The 18243-nt window shown below is 38.4% G+C and overlaps 2 protein-coding genes across 2 annotated transcripts in view; one reads left to right on the forward strand and one right to left on the reverse strand.

Moving 5' to 3' along the window:
• LOC134633517 (IgGFc-binding protein) overlaps nt 1-5104 on the reverse strand; it is a 39883-nt gene extending 34779 nt beyond the window's left edge. Inside the window, exon 1 of the mRNA XM_065471579.1 lies at nt 5011-5104. Coding sequence (XP_065327651.1) covers nt 5011-5104 — 94 coding nt within the window. The remainder of the gene's footprint in view (nt 1-5010) is intronic.
• A 10976-nt stretch (nt 5105-16080) lies between these two features.
• On the forward strand, nt 16081-18243 carry LOC134633154 (neurexophilin-1-like). Its single transcript, XM_063482018.1, has 2 exons — nt 16081-16806; nt 17185-18243. Exons 1-2 carry the CDS (start codon nt 16747-16749, stop codon nt 17929-17931), a joined length of 807 nt encoding a protein of 268 aa, XP_063338088.1. The 5' UTR covers nt 16081-16746; the 3' UTR covers nt 17932-18243.

Here is an 18243-nt window from a genome sequence, read left to right on the forward strand (position 1 = left end):
TGATAAGCACTTAAATACTCCCAGCTAGTAATATAGGCATCACTTTACAATATCAGTGAAATCCAAACATGACTTTATTAATTTAACTCTAGACATAATATTAAAAAAAAACCATATAATAATATAAAACACTCCCAGAAAAGTCTGAAAATGTTTTTTAGTTTAAACAAAATAACTTAATTACCTTGTCACGTCTTCTTTGGCACATATACATCTCATGTGAAGTTGCAGGATTCCCTGCAACAATGCTTTTGTACTGCCAGCACTGGCATAGTTCCAAATGCTCTTTGTTTTACCTCTAAGGTGCATTATATTCTCGCAAAGCACATTGTTTCCTCATAACAATGAATCATACTTTTGTGCATTCAGAATAATAATCTTGCCTGTGTTCATGTGCTCATTAATAGAAAAGGAGATGTAATGTAACAAAGGTCTGAGTAAGGAATTGTGGGATAGTATTTGTTTCAGATTAATCTTTGACAATTAAAATCTATATCGTCTAATTTGTCTAGTAACAAAAAAAAAAAAAAAAAAAAAAAACTGAAGGGTTTTTTTACTTTTTATTACTTTTTTATTGGTGTCAGCAACAAGTTGTGTTTCTAATCCCATCTGGATGTCTCAAAACTATTGCAGAGACTGGTCTACATAGTTTTGGTTTTGTTTTGCTGGGTTTTATCTTCTACGGGAAATCTGCTTTCAATACAATGTGTGAGAACAAAACAAACAAACAAAAAAAAGATCAGAACAGAAAACAAAACAGAAAGGTGTGTCTAAACATAACAAACTTGACCTATGTCTATGCCAAGGATGTTATTGTTAACTAAAACTAAACTAAAACTCCATATGAGCAAACATTATTTAACTAAAATGAAAACAAAAACTGGACTTAGAAAAAAAAATCTTTAAATAACTGAAATGATATGTGAACTTGAAAATGAACTAAAACAACTATAGATATAGGTATGTATATATATATATATATATATATAGAGAGAGAGAGAGAGAGAGAGAGAGAGAGAGAGAGAGAGAGAGAGATAGTTTTATTATTTGTGACTTTTGTGAAAATATTATCAAATCTTGCCTTATGAGGCTTTCATTGACATATTTATCAAGCCTCTGGATGTGTATGAGCTCTATAAGACCCTGTTATCAAAAGGTTCTGTATTTGAACTGTAACACTTTCCTAAATCTTGCCTCTGACATATGCCATACAGTAATCATTTGAAAGAATAAAACTAATGCTGAAAGTAATAAAAACTAAACTAAAACTCAACATTTTCATACACTAAAAACTAAACTAAAAACTAAGACCCCCATCCCCCCACCCCCATATGAAATACAGGGGAAAAAAATAAATTACTGAGTTTGTTTACAATCCTAAAGTGAGCTGTAACTCGACTTAATGCACGGAACCCTAATTTCTTGATACCACCCTACTGTATAATTGCCTTCATTGCACTTAAAGAACAGGGTGGGCAAGTAGTTACTTAGAAGTTTTTAACATTTGTTTCAAATGCTGTTCTGGCTTTGTGGATTGCAAAGAGCAGGTATTTACTAAGAGCCTCAAATGTGTGCATAACTACTTATGTCTGCATCAGGTCACTGAGGTGCCACTTTCAGGTTTTGCCGGTTGTAGAGACCAAACACTGCATTGTATCTCTGTTTTGCTAATCTGTGTTTTCTGGGTCACCTATTCACATCCAGCTGACAAAGCTGTGTGAGGTAGCAAGTTAATGCAGGGTGTGACTCATTTTCAGTAAAAGCTTACTTTATGAATCACAATGACTTACCATGTTGTTAGCGATCTTAGTCAATATTAAAGACGTGCTTTCAGATTTTGTCGTTGCTTACAGTTCATTGTACATGACTGCAGTCTCAGTCATTTTAGGCAAAATGATAGAGTTATGTATTTAAGCTTTTGCCTTGCTTACTTGCACTTCACTTTAAATATTATGTGCCTAAAAAAGAAAAAAAAAATCAGATGTGGATTTTTTCTTAACATAGTCAGCTGTCATGCTGAAAATATTTTAAGGACACATTGGAATTTCTGACTTGAACTGTGGTTTACTGGAAAAACAAAGGGTATTAAATGTAATGAGTTCAACAGTGCTTCAGTAAATAATATCTCTTAAAAGAAAATGTGACCTGACTACATCAAGTCGTGTGACAGATGAACAAGTGGTACAGCAATGTGACTTCTTTGTGTGATGGTTGCTTCTACGTGCACATAGTTCCTGTACTGACACAGAGTGCTCTCCTAAGTCTTTAATGAAGCTATTATGCAGGCAAACCAGTAATCATCATGGTGCCATCTTTGTTACATACCCCAATAAGGATTTTAGTAATGATAAACTCCTTCCTCACAAGCCAGACTTCGGGATACAGACATGTATCGTTATCTTCCAACATAAAAGACTGAATGGTAGAGTTTGTGTGATATATATATATATATACATACATATATATATTTATATATATATGTATGTATATATATATATATATATATATATACATACATATATATATTTATATATATATATATATATATATATATATATATATATATATATATATATATATATATATATATATATATATATATATGTATATATATATATATATATATATATATATGTATATATATATATATATATATATACATGTTTATATAAAAAAAAACACCCATCTCACCCCTGCGGGCGGTTTATCCTTCAAGCTCGGGTCCTCTACCAGAGGCCTGGGAGCTTGAGGGTCCTGCGCAGTATCTTAGCTGTTCCCAGGACTGCGCTCTTCTGGACAGAGATCTCCGATGTTGTTCCCGGGATCTGCTGGAGCCACTCGCCTAGCTTGGGAGTCACCGCACCAAGTGCTCCGATTACCACGGGGACCACCGTTACCTTCACCCTCCACATCCTCTCGAGCTCTTGTCTGAGCCCTTGGTATTTCTCCAGCTTCTCGTGTTCCTTCTTCCTGATGTTGCTGTCATTCGGAACCGCTACATCGATCACTACGGCCGTCTTCTTCTGTTTGTCTACCACCACTATGTCCGGTTGGTTAGCCACCACCATTTTGTCCGTCTGTATATGGAAGTCCCACAGGATCTTAGCTCGGTCATTCTCCATCACCCTTGGGGGCATCTCCCATTTTGACCTCGGGACTTCCAGGTTATACTCGGCACAGATGTTCCTGTACACTATGCCGGCCACTTGGTTATGGCGTTCCATGTATGCCTTGCCTGCTAGCATCTTGCACCCTGCTGTTATGTGCTGGATTGTCTCTGGGGCATCTTTACACAGCCTGCACCTGGGGTCTTGCCTGGTGTGATAGACCCCAGCCTCTATGGATCTTGTACTCAGAGCTTGTTCTTGTGCTGCCATGATTAGTGCCTCTGTGCTGTCTTTCAGTCCAGCTTTGTCCAGCCACTGGTAGGATTTCTGGATATCAGCCACCTCCTCTATCTGCCGGTGGTACATACCGTGCAGGGGCCTGTCCTTCCATGATGGTTCCTCCTCTTTCTTGGGCTTCTGCTGCCTGAGGTATTCACTGATATATATATATATATATATATATATATATATATATATATATATATATATATATATATATATATATATATATATATGTATGTATGTATGTATGTATGTGTATGTGTGTGTGTGTGTGTGTGTGTGTATGTGTGTGTGTGTGTGTGTGTGTGTGTGTGTGTGCAAATGCCCAAAACCCAACAAATTTAACTTTTGTACCACCAGATTTTTATATACCGTATTTTTCAGACCATAAGGCGTACTGTCGATGAACAGGTCTGTTTTCATACATGAGGTGCATTAAGCGAAACAAAACAGTGAGATAAGTCAAACTTTACTCAACTCATTCGTCTTGCATCCTCCACTTCCATACCATTGATTCATTAATGTTGAATTTTCTCGCAGCTGCTTTATTCCCGTGTTGTTGCCGTATATTTATGACCAACCTCGTATTGTGGATAGATTATCTCAGTTGTTCTTGACTGCATGCTGTGGTGGCAACCCCTAACCCTGCTCAAGTAAATTTAAATAAAAGTAGGTAAATGTAAGTGTTTGGAAAAGTGTGCTTCTAAAAAGTACTTTTATTGCACCATGTTCATTTATTCATGAGCTGCTGTAACACGAATCAAATAGCTGAATTGCCACCTCAGCATGCAGTCAAGTGCTATAGAGTCTTGCTAATGTCCTACTGATTGCATTCAGGTGTGTTGCAGCTGCGACAAATGGAAAAGTTTCTGGACACCGGCCCTCAAGTACTGGAGTTTGACACCTGTGATATAAATAAAAAGGAGTTGAATTGAAGTGTCAGTGTCAATGATTTATTTCAATAAAGATGTTTTGTGTAGTCCAAAAGCAGTTGTATACATGTAAGTGGTCCTTATGTGATATTATTTGTAATAGAAAAATTATAAGTAACATGTGAAGTAAACAATGCTAAGGAATGCTTCTGAATGATAATTCAGAATCAGAATCAAAATCAGAATCGCGTTTATTGGCCATATATGGCCATATACGTATATGTGCAGACAAATACAAGGAATTTGGTTCCGGGAGATGGCGAGGGGAAAGAAACTGTTCCTGTGTCGGGTGGTCCTGGTCTGCAGGCTTCTGTACCGTCTGCCAGAGGGCAGCAGATCAAAAAGTCTGTGTCCAGGGTGTGAGGGGTCTGTGATGATTTTCCCTGCCCGTTTCCTGGTTCTTGAGAGGTACAGATCCTGGATGAAGGGCAGCGGGGCGCCGATGATCCTTTCTGCTGCCCGTACAGTCCGCTGCAGTCTGCTCCTGTCCTGTTTAGTGGCTGCACCAAACCAGACTGTGATGGAGGAGCACAGGACAGACTCAATGACCGCAGTGTAGAACTGGATCAGCAGCTCCTGTGGAAGACTGTACTTCCCCAGTTGTCTCAGGAAGTACATCCTCTGCTGGGTCTTTTTGAGGATGGAGTTGATGTTGGTCTCCCACTTCAGGTCCTGGGAGATGGTGGTACCCAGGAACTTGAAGATCTTTACAGTCGACACAGGGCTGTCTGATATGGTGAGGGGGAGCAGTGTTGAGGGATGTCTCCTGAAGTCCACTGTCATCTCTACAGTTTTAAGAGTGTTCAGCTCCAGATTGTGCTGACTGCACCAGAGTACCAGCCGCTCAACTTCCTGCTGGTATGCAGACTCATCACTATCCTGAATGAGGCCAATGACAGTGGTGTCATCTGCAAACTTTAGGAGTTTAACAGCTGAGTTCTTGGAGGTGCAGTCATTAGTGTAGAGGGAGAACAGTAGTGCTGAGAGGACACATCCTTGAGGGGCACCAATACTGAAGGACCGAGTTTCAGAGGTGATCTCCCCCAGCCTCACTTGTTGCTTTCTGTCTGTCAGGAAGCTGGCGATCCACTGACAGGTAGCTGGTGACACGCTGAGCTGGGAGAGTTTGGAAGAGAGAAGTTCAGGCACGATGGTGTTAAAAGCCGAACTAAAGTCCACAAACAGGATCCTGGCATAAGTTCCCGGGCGGTCGAGGTGTTGCAGGATGTAGTGCAGCCCCATATTCACTGCATCATCCACTGACCTGTTTGCCCGGTAGGCAAACTGCAGCGGGTCCAGCTGGTGGCCTGTAATGTCCTTAATAAAATGAAGTGTTTAACTAAAAGTATTGCTCCACCTTCCATGTATGACATAAACTTGGCTTTGTAATTGACTTGCTAAAATTAAACATTGAAGATTGGATTAATAGATTTTGCTTTATGATTGCAAGGACACCTTATTTATGGAAAACTATATTTAATATTTGTCAATTCTAGATGGAATGCATTGTTTAAAAGGATAATCTCAGTAAAGACAACCAATAGTGAAAGTAAGATGATACATGAAAGAAGCTCAAAACCAAACACATGCCATGGTGTCAGCATGTTGGCATTTTTATTCATTGACTGTAAAGAGAGAAGTCAAACCTGTGTGGGGGGTTGTTGCTGGGTTTCCAGTCAACACTTTCTGCCAGTGGAAAAAAAATTGATATCAGTGAAGTTACAGGAAATCAAAAGGTCGACATAAAGTCATTCAAAAATTTCCATTATAAACTATTATTTAGATCTTCTGTCAAAACACAATCTTTGTAACAAAACACAAGCAGGTTATGTGTTGTAGTTGACCATACAATCATGGTAAAAAGAAAATACAATCTCTTTCTAAAATTTTATGCATGATCACATAATAATAATAATAAAGAAATCTAGGCCTTAACGTGTCTTAAATTTAAGTAAATACAGCCTGAACAACAACATATGACATATTATACTGTCTCATTATTCAATTTAAAAAACAAAAACAAATGCAAAATATCTAATAAAATGCACTTTTCCATGATTGATTAACAGCAAGTCTATGAAAATGTTTTCTGTGGCATGTTACAACAAACATAGTGATAAAATAGCAAGAGCTGCACTTCAGTTTGGGAAGAGTAATATGGCCATTAAAAAAAGATAAAAAATCTTAAGTCCAGTAGTCTGCCAGTGAAAGAAAAGAAATATTATTCACAGCTTAAAGACAGCTGCCAAACGTTGGCAGCTGTCTTTAAGCTTTAGTGTTCTGTGAAAATGCAAAAAGCTCAAGAGCAACATCTCAGACTCTACATTGCTGAAGATTTAGCATGTTCAATGTTAATGTTCATGACAGCAGACTTAGAAAAAGACTGAACGAGAATGGTTTATTTGGAAGGGTTGTCAGGAAATGCCCTCTTCTCTCTAAAAAGAACATGGCAACATGTACATTAAATTTGCAGTTGAATCTCAATAAACCACAAGACATGTGGATGTTAGAGACATGAGACCAAGATGAAGATATTTAGCTTTAATTCACAATGACACATGTGACTAAAACCAAACACAGCACGCTTCATATCAACTGTCAAGTATGGTGGCAGAGGAAAGATGATGTGGGTAGCTTGCAGTCACTGATTTAACCATAAAATCCTCTGTCTGTCAAAACAGTTCTAGAGTAGAGCTTATTTGTTTTCATGGATCAAGGTGATTTAACAACTGCCATGTGACAAGGTGTTGCATCTTACCTAAGTAGGCAGAATCTTTTTAAATTCTTAAAATTTAGTTTTACCTTAGTGTTTAGTACTTAAATGTTGTACCACAGCATGTTTAACCTGACACCACACACAGGAAAGAAGTGGCTTACCAAACTGGCACCTTCAGTTTTATACCACTACACACGCAGTCTCATAAATTCATTTTGCACAATTATGATTCCTTCATGTTGGCACAATTCTTCAATAGACAGAAACAATGGCTTGCCAGACACTGAAAACCACACCTTTTGTTGTTCCTGCTCCTGCTGCTGGTAAAAATCACTCCCTTCCAACCAGTCACACCAGATGGCTGCTCCTCTGCTAGTGTTGTTCTGAAAGAAGTTTCTTCCTGCTAAATATCTGTTTTTTCTTACCAGTATCATGAACTGTTTGTTGCCGAAATACTGTAGAGTCTTTACAATAAAGAGCTCGTTGAGGCAGCTGTTGTAGTGATTTGGTGCCATATACATAAACCTGAACTGAAATGAACATTGATAAGTCAATTAAACACATGTGTGGGATTTTTCTTCTGTTTGGGATTTTATTAAACTAAATGGACTTTCAGTCAACATTTGTAACACCACAAACTTTGTGATGTAAGTGTGTGTTTTGTTCAACATCAGTACTGCCTGCCAGAATTCAAGTACTCACTTTTTTCCCCATGCAGCTGGTTGGGGAATGCTGTCACTGATGTACTGGTTGCAGTAAACTGGACAAATCTGTGTTGTCTGTATTCATGGAGAAAAGAGGTCTCTGTATTCATGCAGGAGAAATAGATGAGAAAGACATGCTTTTTTTCCCAAAACTATACAAAATAGAATAAACAAACATCAAGAACAACTTTATCATCATAGGGTTCATAAAAAGAAATTTAAATAATGTGAGTATGATGCAAAGCGGATTCACATAAAAAATGTACAAAATCATCAAAATATTAAAACTAATCAGAGGGAGACATATTAGCCCAAAATAGATGGGCTGGAGTTATAAATATAGTATTTATTGTATTTTTTAGACGTAGATAAAAACATGTTTGATGTAAGAGCAGGAAATACATGAGTACATGCATTTTTAAAAAAAGTTTCTGTGGCTATATTTCAGGTGTGGGTTTTCTGTCTACAGCAGACATCAGATTTTTCCAGGAAATAATCTTGAAACATCATCTCTCAATTAAATGAATATGTGTTTACTCACTCTTCAAGAAGCAAATTCTGGCATTGTGCTGCATTTGATTCTGTGTAATGAAAACTTAGAGGTCATCCAGGTCTTTATGTCTTTAAGCCATCCCTGCAGTCTCAACAAGAAGGCACAAGTACATAAGGGATGAGAATATGGAACTGTTGGAATGTAAACACAGTGAAAGGGTCTCCATGTCTGGATTCTTCAACAAATAACATTTATACTAACATCAAGTGAACCAGTAGTTCCGTGTTCAATAATAAACTGCTATCAAAGCTGGAGATTAATGAGGTATAACACAAATGCTAGGGCAAGGGAGAGCAAGGACATCAGATCAGTGGGGAGCAGAGACTGTAATCCGATTACTTTTTTCAAGTAACGAGTAAGGTAAGGGATTACTATTGCAAAAAAGGTAATGTGATTACTGTTACTTTCCCGTAAGCACGCTGCGTTACTGCGTTACTAAAACTGTGATTTTTTTGTGAGTGTCTCATGACAATGACGTAAGCAAGTGCGACGTTCGTGGCAACAGCTGTGTGCAGATCAACAATGGATAATATATGGAGTGCGGGAGAGAGTATGACCGTGCAGCGTTTAAAGCGTGGAAGTACTGACCTTACTTTGAGTTTGATTCCGTAAAAAGTGACAAAAACATTAGCGTCCGCTGTTCACTGCGTGGGAAGAAAACTTCTTTTTACAGCGAAAAACCCCCTTAACATCCGAGCAAGCACCGAGTGCGCTACCACGGAATGGGAAATTCACAGACAAACTCGCAGATTCTTCCACTGACCGCTGCGGCTTACCTGCACCAGGGCAAACCTCCGCCTGCTATACAGGTGAAAATAGAGCAACAGGACCGCTGAGTCTTTGATTTTATTTATTTTCTGCTGTGTTTTACTTGCATCTATTTGAAAGAGTGAGTGTAAACACAAAAAATATTTTATTTTATGTGCTGGAATGTGCAGAAAATAGGTTTAAATATTAAACAAATTTCTTCCAGTCAGAGAATGTTGCATATAATTAAATTTTTTAAAAGATTAAAATGAAACAAGTTTTAAAAAGAGACTTTTCCATTTGATTACATTTTGTATGATGGATTATGCAGAAAAAGTAGAACTGGGCTGAAAGATCTTTTGCTTTATCACCTATTCAGGTTGTAAATCGTGTTTTTAAAAAGTAACTAAGTAAGTAATTAATTACTTTTGAAAATAAGTAATCAGTAAAGTAACGGGATTACTTTTTGGGGGAAGTAATCAGTAATTAGTTACTGATGACTTTTTTCAAATAACTTAACCAACACTGGTGGGGAGTTAATCATCCTCACACTCCAAGACTGAGATTCTAGAACAACTGGTGTGTTGCAGGCGTTGAATGCCAGAGCAGCTGACATGAAAGAGAAAATTGTGGCTAGACTGAAAACCTGCACTCCCTGTGGCCGATTACTAATAGTACACGAAGTATCCTCCAAAAGTCAATGCAACAAAGAAGATGTCAATGCAACACTGCAGACGATCTCTACTGCGATCATCAATGAAACCAACCAGCTGATCTACAGCACAATTACGGTGATCCTGGAGATGAACCAGGCATCTGGTGGCTCTCAAGATTACCTACTGGCTAAAGATTTCATCATCATGACAAAGATTTCATCTTTGCAATTAGTCTTGGATCTTTACTTTTGTTGTTGAATGTGAGCTGGAGCTTACAAAAATGTAATTAACTTTGTCAAGCAAAGGACTGGTTGTCGATGTCTTTTGTCAATAACAGGAATCAGTTTCTGCAGGAAATAATCTTGAAATGTCAGTAGTCTGTTTCCAAGGAGCAAACTCTGGCATTGTGCTGCATTTGATTCTGTGTAATTAAAAAATAACTTTTACACCACTTTCTGTTTACACACTAGTAGTGGATAAAGAAGTTTAAACCTAATGGGTGCCAGCTAATTATTGTCAAATAAAAAGTTGTGCAACATTTGAACAATGATAGCCCCTGCAGAAAGTACACCAACTGTTTGTAGTCTAATGTCTTAGTTAATAACACAAAGGTATTTCTCAAGCGTCTTTTGTTCCTTCTTCCTGATGTTGCTGTCACTTGGTATAGCTACATCTATCACTACGGTCTTCTTCCTCTGTTTGTCCATCACTACTATGTCCAGCTAGTTAGTGTCACTAGTTTCTCCATCTGTATTTAGAGATACCACAGGATCTTATTTTGGTCAAATATCAAATTAGACCACTGACAGTTGGTGTTTATGTTCTCTTTGGCTCTTGGCGAAGGCGGTCGCACTTTTCTCCTCTCCTCTCTCCCTTATCTTCCCTGCTTAGCTTCTTGTGTCCTTGTCTAGTCTCGTGTATTTTTGTATTACTTTTCCCTGGTACACTCTCTCACAGTCTGTTCTCTAAAACCTAAAAGAGGAATTATGGATTTGATCAACTGGTCCCTGAATGCAATTGACTTTCTCAACGAGAAGCCTGGGCTCGGGTGAGCCTGAGTGTCCTGGAGGTACTTTCCCTGCCGGATACACGATGGACGGGTGGCATAACTGGAGGGTCGTGTGCCTGGCGGGACTGTCGATCGAAGACGCTGAAGATATCTACCTATTCGGAACCATGATAACAGGGTTCTTGCTGATCGGAGCTGGCTTGGCCCTGGCGTATCGAAGATTAAAGAAAGCAGAATCGGCTGTTCAAAATCCCACAAGGCTGCCCGCTGGGATTGAAACGATGGGACGAGTCGTGAGTTCTCAAAATGGGCTCATTGAGTGCAGCACAGATAAGCTCTTGGAGAAGCTTGCGGCTGCTGTGAACACTCAGAATAAGACCTCTGAGCACAAATTGGATTGCATCTTGGAGAAGCACACTGCGGTCGTGAGTTCTCAGAATCTGCTCTTTGAGCACAAGAATGACAACATCACGGAGTGTAAGTTTGATAACATCATGGAGAAGCTCACGGCTCTCCAACGGGAGATTGAGAGACCAGTGTCGGACTGTTAGAACAGCTCTGAAATTCACATGAGTTGTTCGCACTAAAGTAAAAACCACCATCACTTCATGCGGCTACCACTTCGGCGCCAGCGGTGGTCTCAAGGCTGGAGCCGAACAAAAACACCCTGATAACAGACTGTACTTAGAGTGTTCTTCCTATTCTATGCAAGGTCTCCTGGGTTGGCTGGAAGACTGTTTACTTAGCCTGGCAGGGCGAAGGACACTGTCTCAGCTGAACTCTGGACACACACACACATACACATACACTGATACACACTCATCCCCCCTCCCTTTCCAAATGCCTTCGATGCTCATTAATCTCTAGTTATGATAGCAGTTGATTCTTAAACACTGAGATAGTGGTTCACTTGATGTTAGTATAAATGTTATTTGTTGAAGAATCCACACATGGAGACCTTTTCACTGTTTACATTCCAACAGTTCCATATTCTCATCCCTTATGTACCTGTGCCTTCTTGTTGAGACTGCAGGGATGGCTTAAAGACAAATTCCTGGACTATCTCTAAATTTTCTATTTCTATATTCCAATAAAACTGAAATTATTGTACTCAGCCCAAAAAATCTTAGAAATTTGGTATTTAGACAGATCTTTATTCTTGATGGTATTACCTTGGCATCCAGTAATGATGTGAGGAATTTTGGAGTTTCCGGCCAGGATATGTCCTTCAATACACATGTTAAACAAATATGTAGGATGACTGCTTTATTCCATTTGCATAGTATCTCCAAAATTAGATACTTCATGTCCCGGTCTGATGCTGAAAAACTAATTTATGCATTCATACTTTCTGTGCTATTTTATAAGATAGACTAAACAATATTGGTCTATCTAAATGGTGTAAGTTGGTTTTCAAATTACTTGTCAACAAGAAAACAGTGTGCCCATGCTGCTGGGTCTTCTTCCTCTTTTCTCCCAGTGTCCAAAGGAGTTCCACAGGGCTCCATATTAAGGCCATTGTTCTTTTCTCTTTACAGAAACAATGCCGCATTCCATCTTTATGCAGACGATACAATTATTTATTGTTCATCTCCTTCAGTAGCACAAACCCTGCAATTTCTGCAGTCTGCCTTTGATGTCGTTCAGTCCCATTTAACTCAACTTAAGTTGGTGTTAAATCCAGAGAAATCCAAGTTCATGTTATTCTCAAATGGCAAAGAGTTGTTAGCTACGTCTCCCAAGATTAAAACAATTCAAGGAACTGAAACTGAAATGGTCACACCATACAAGTATCTAGGGATCATTATAGATCAGAATTTGTCATTTAAAACTCACAGTCAAAGGCTTGTGTCGAAGTTAAATCTAAAACTAAGTTTTTAGAAATCTTTTTTTACCTTTATTGGATTATGGTGACCTGCTTTTTATGAATGCACCTGCCCACTACCTAAAGAGGTTGGATACTGTGTACCATTGTGCTTTACGTTTTATTACTGGTTATGGAAATCGTGAACATCATTGTTCTTTGTATGCTGCTGCTAAATGTCCATCTTTGCATATTCGCAGACTCTCCCATTGGTTGATCTTTATCTATAAATCTCTCCTTATTTATCCTCCATCTTATTTATGTGTTTATATGTGTAAAAACCACAACCAATACAGCCTTCGTTCTCACAATATCATACTATTGATTGTCTAAAAATCAGAACAGAATTGGGGAAAAAGGTTTTTAAATACGCTGCCCCTGCTTCCTGGATTAATCTGCAGAAGGAACTGAAATTATCAGAATTGGTTACTCTTTTACTCAGTGTGATTGTTTTTAATGTCACTCTTAATTTGATCTGTTATTGTATATTTTTCAAATGTTTGAACGGGATATTGTATTTGTTTTAAATGTTATATACTTATGTGGTACTTGTATTTTGACTTTTGTTGCCATGATGCCAGGTCTCTCTTCGAAATGAGATTTTTAATCTCAATGAGATTTTTTACCTGGATAAATAAAGGACTAATAATACTTCTAGGCTGGACTACTGTAATTCATTGTCATCAAGATGTCCTAAAACTCCCTTAAACCCCTAGTCGATCAAAAATTTTGCAGCAAATGCTCCAACACACATCATCCAAAATGCTTCAGTTCTTTTCAATTAGCCTACATACACATTGAGATGTTTTTGTTCTAACCATTTTAAAATAAAATATTTTTAAAAATCGCATAAATAATTAAAATTAAATGTTGTCTTCTGTGCAAACTAGACTAATATGATGACATTGATACATTTGACACACTTATTTTATACTGTGACTCGAGTGTGGTTCTCAATTCCTTTTTATTTGTTAACATGCTATCTGTATCAGTCTGAATATGTAGCATGCAGATTTAATGAAACAACCAGATAACCAGGTTTGGAAAGACAGATTCTTCTCATGGTTGAAATGCATATTTAAAAAGCAATAGATCTAATCTGTGTTGCATTCTAATGATTGTGCTGACAGACATCACACTTCCTTGTTGGCTCACTGCGATGTAACAATATGAATATGTTTAAACCTACGTACCTACACAAACAGTACAAACACTACTCAGTCAGTGACTGGCAGGAATGTAAAACAAACCGAAAGTACGTTCCATTACATTGGCCCCATTCCCACATTCATATTTTCATTTTCATTTTGTGAAAACCCACGTAGCGTGTGTAATGATGATTAGTATATTAATGTCTTTCAGACAAAATCCCTTAAAAAGACCGAAAACCTGCGACAAGGCAACACACTGTGTAGGCAGTATATACTTTTAAGGCAGTATTATTTTATTCTGTTAAATATTCATTTTCTTTTTTTTATTATTCTTTTGTAAAATATGTTTAAATGTTTAAGTGCAGTAAAAATTGGATAAGAGTATGTTTACTTTGACGACACAAACAGGACTAGATCTTTTGATTTCTAACTAACCGAACATGAATCACTTGAGCTTATTATTTGATATTTTTACTGACCGGTCAGCTGATTCATGATTTTGCCCATTTATTACTGGACTTGATTTTAAAGTTTCAGTATTTGGGCAAAGAATTATTCACAAACTCCTACTTCAGTCCATAATGAGTGGGGCCCTATAAGGAGACAACCCAAAAAAGATTTTGTTTTTTAGCAAAAATAATAATATGGTTCAATGAGATTCAAGTAAGACATTTTTCTGTAAGTATTAGGGACATCACAACAGCACACTCTGCCACCTCCTCGTGATGTCAGTTTTTATTATGATTTATCAAAGGTTCTACCATATGTTAAGCTACTGATTGGAAACGTGCCATAAAAGGAGTACAACATTTTGCATCTTTACTCCAGTTCAAACACAAGATCAATAAGGATACCTCTAAGGATCTAATTCTAGGATCTGATTTTATTGCCCACAGTCTGCGATCTCAACAGCGAGTGTTTAGACTCCAGGAGTCCTGTCTTGCTCCACTCTGCTTCCTCAGAGTCTAATTGCTAATAGTTTATTACTCAAACTACGTGCTTAATGAAATTATATCCAGTTTTTTCAGTGATGTCTCTACTAAAATTAAAATGTGAGGGTTTCTTTAGACTCTCCAGTCCCTCTTATTTACTGAGAACTATGTCAGAGGTGCGCACACTGCTACACACTTGCCTGAATTTCAGCCAGTTTCTGCACATTGTATAGGGAAGTGGCTCCAGTGGTTTGACTCTGGTTAGGGTTCTTTCTGCCACCATGTTGGATTTTTGGAGCCAGAAGTAGCTAAATTTGCACAAGAGAGATGAGTGCTAACATAAGGAAGCTTGATTAGCAAATCTCATTTATAAACTGTACATATGCAGCCCACAGATATATCTGCAGAAAGCTCAATGTGTGCTGCAGTCAAATTTAGATACCCATTAAAATTCTTTGGAAGGCACCGACATCATGATTAAGGTGGAGCGGCCACGGCCCACTGAATCCAAGTCAACTTAAGCTGTCAGAGGTGACGCCCAGCAATCATCTCTTGGCTACAGTTGCCGGTCTTGGCATTCACTTGTCAATCAAAGCAGCCGCTCCTTTACTGTGAAACCTTATAAGTATAAACAATTAAGAAAATAAAAAAAAATCATTAAAAATGTAAATGCTCTTTTTTATGCTGTAAAATTGGTCATTGTCACATGGGATTCAGTAGGAACTTGCCGCCAGCTCAAGGGAACAGCAGGAACTGCAGTTTTTGGCCCTTGTTTGACTGAAATCTATGCATTCACTTGTGCAGTTATTATGCACTTATTATGACCACTGGATTAAAACAAATGCTTATTATGTTTAAGTAAGTAACTTCAAATTAACTATTTCAAAAACTTTTCTCTTTTTTTTTTTACATTTCCTGATGATTTTAGGTTTAAGCATAGAAAAACAAAACAACTGGTGACAACTCAATGTTGCCTTCTGGTGGCATCTGGAGGCCACAGCAGGAAGTGCCCACTGATGAAGACGAGTATGGCAGAAATGGAGCAGATGGCTGTTCGCCTGCTGTTCACAGCTTGGGGCTATGAGCTTAAAGGCTTTTTTGACAAGCAGCAGATGGCTTTCAATATAGTGTAAATATATTAATAATATAATAAAAACCAAAATGAGCAGAAAAAATGTGTGGATGAGTTCCAGACAAATCCAGTTATATTTAAATGCTTCTAGTAGCACTTGAACAGTAGACTTAGGCTCTGATTATATTTATCTCATGGACATCTGCACTTTTCTTTCTTCTCTTAATTTTTATAACAGGCTGTACAAAGTTAAAGTTATTTTCTGGTTTTATTTTAAATTGAATTAAGATCTACAAGAGACAAACAGCAAACACTTTAAGTTTACTTTCCCAACAAAAATAGCACAAATTCAACTTTCACTCCATAGTTCTCCACCTGCAGCGTCTTCCTTTATGTTTAACTTGAAGGCCATGAAATTGCTGACGTGACTAATAGGATTGTGTGAACACGTGAGCTGATTTTGGTTATTCTACATGAGAGATTTCTGTGTTTAGATTTAGTTACAGAGCATGTTCCTGCACAAAGAAATAAATATGAATTTGTGGTTATTAACGTAGTTCTACTGCAAAGCATCATCCTTGCACTTTATCACACAGCCACAAGATGCCAGTATCACATTGTCTTGGATTAGGTTAGTACAAAAAATACATTTTATCAAAGTGTTGATTAATTATATTATTATTCCTCGCAACAAGATGCAAGAAGATTTTCAGTCAGAGAAAGAAGTGGAGGGGACCAGGGGCTGGCAGAAACAGTGTGATGCTGCACACAGTGCATATTCTCAAGCAAAAGGGTGTGTGTTTATGTGTGTGAAAGGGGGAGTGAGTGAGGGAGAGAGAGAGAGCAAAACTGGGTGTCAAAATCTTGAGCTCTGGGAAAGCCTCCCAGTCTGTGCGCTGTGAGGGGAAGCAGCATCACAGTGAAGGTTTCCAGTTGGGAGAGTGTTTAAGGAAAGAATTTCCAAAAGTTCACTTTGCCTGAATGAAACGCAGCAGTGGATGGCTCTGGAAGCTTATGCACAATGGAGATGTTCGCCTGTCAGTGCTTTGCTTGGATACTTTTGAAAGGAACCATATGTCTGGTGAGTGAAATGAATGGTAGCATTAAACACATTATACGGTTCACATTAAAAGTTGAGTTATGCTCCATTTTAAGAGGGTTTTGCCAATAGTTCTAGTTCTACATATTTTAGATTTAATACACTATCCTTAATGATGACTTTCTTTGCAGACTTAAGTTGCTTCAAACACACTGATGCATGAGGTTTAACAATATTTATGGAGTTAAGATTTTTACAATATTAAAAAAACTTCTTAAAAAGTTCTTTCGAATAAGATTCTCTTTAATTTTGAGACCATATTTCCAAAGTATTTGGGAGGGTTTTTGGTTGGTTTGTTGTCTTATTAGCTTGATATTTGTTAGTAAGTGTGTAACTTTCCCCTGTGCTTAATGTTTCTAGTTGGTTCTTGGACCACACCAGACAGACAGCAACTTTACCTTCACCAAGAAAGCACCGCCTCATGCCCGCAGAGCCCACGAGGTTTCTTCACAGCAGAAGAACTCTGTGTTTCAGTCCAGGAGTCTAACTCAGCACACCAAGCTGCCCCGTAACCCCTTCATCCCTCTTTCAAAGCAGGGATTTTGGGAAATACTTGGAGGAAACTCGCAGCCGCACTCCAACCCATCATTAAAGATAAAGCTTCAGCCCATCATGAAAGTTCATGGAACATCTAAATGGTCCGGGACCTTCATCTGGGGGGACTTTTATTCAAATATAAAGACAGTCAAACTGAATTTGCTGATATTGGGGAAGATTGTGGATCATGGGAACGGGTCTCTCGGCGTCTTCTTCCGCCACAACTCCACGGGGGTAGGCAACGTGTCCGTCAGCCTCGTGCCACCGACAAAAGAGGTGGAGTTCGACTTGGAGCGCCAAAGCGTGATCCACCCCAAGGATTCAAAGACGTTCAACTGCAGAGTGGACTCCGAGAAAACCGAACGCAACAAGAAGGTGATGCTGTGCAACTACGACCCATCAAAGACATGTGATCAGGAGCACACCCAGAGCCACGTCACCTGGATGTGCTCCAGACCTTTCCAGGTCATCTGCATCTACGTGTCTTTCTACAGCACAGACTACAGACTGGTTCAGAAAGTCTGCCCGGACTATAGCCTGCAGAGTCCAGCCTACCTGCCTGCAGGTTAAAGGACACTGGAGAGTGATGTCTCAGCAAGCCTCTATAGAGAAATCCAGTTAGTGCAGCTATGAGCCAGTCTGATGGATCATTTTGGAGGTTCTTGAAGAGATTCGGTTAAAAAGTGTTTTTAAGTTCACTTTAGTTTCTATGTTTTTAGTGCAAAAAATGTGCCTGCTTTAAGATTAAATTGTTTTAGATCATGTAACAAAAAAAAGGTTAGGGTGCAACTAAAAGTGAGTGATTTACCTGGCAATTGCTTTCTTAATTATTCCTTTGAATATATGGTTTTATGAAACCACAGGGTTATGAAAATACTCACA

Source organism: Pelmatolapia mariae, linkage group LG8 (genome assembly GCF_036321145.2).
Source record: "Pelmatolapia mariae isolate MD_Pm_ZW linkage group LG8, Pm_UMD_F_2, whole genome shotgun sequence".
NCBI classification, from domain to species: Eukaryota; Metazoa; Chordata; class Actinopteri; order Cichliformes; family Cichlidae; genus Pelmatolapia; species Pelmatolapia mariae.

Bases quoted from the DNA above. Each gene is read 5' to 3' on its own strand.
- LOC134633154 (XM_063482018.1), top strand. From the start codon at position 16,747: ATGGAGATGTTCGCCTGTCAGTGCTTTGCTTGGATACTTTTGAAAGGA. The intron at 16,807-17,184 runs GTGAGTGAAATG...TAATGTTTCTAG, and splicing joins TGAAAGGAACCATATGTCTG to TTGGTTCTTGGACCACACCA.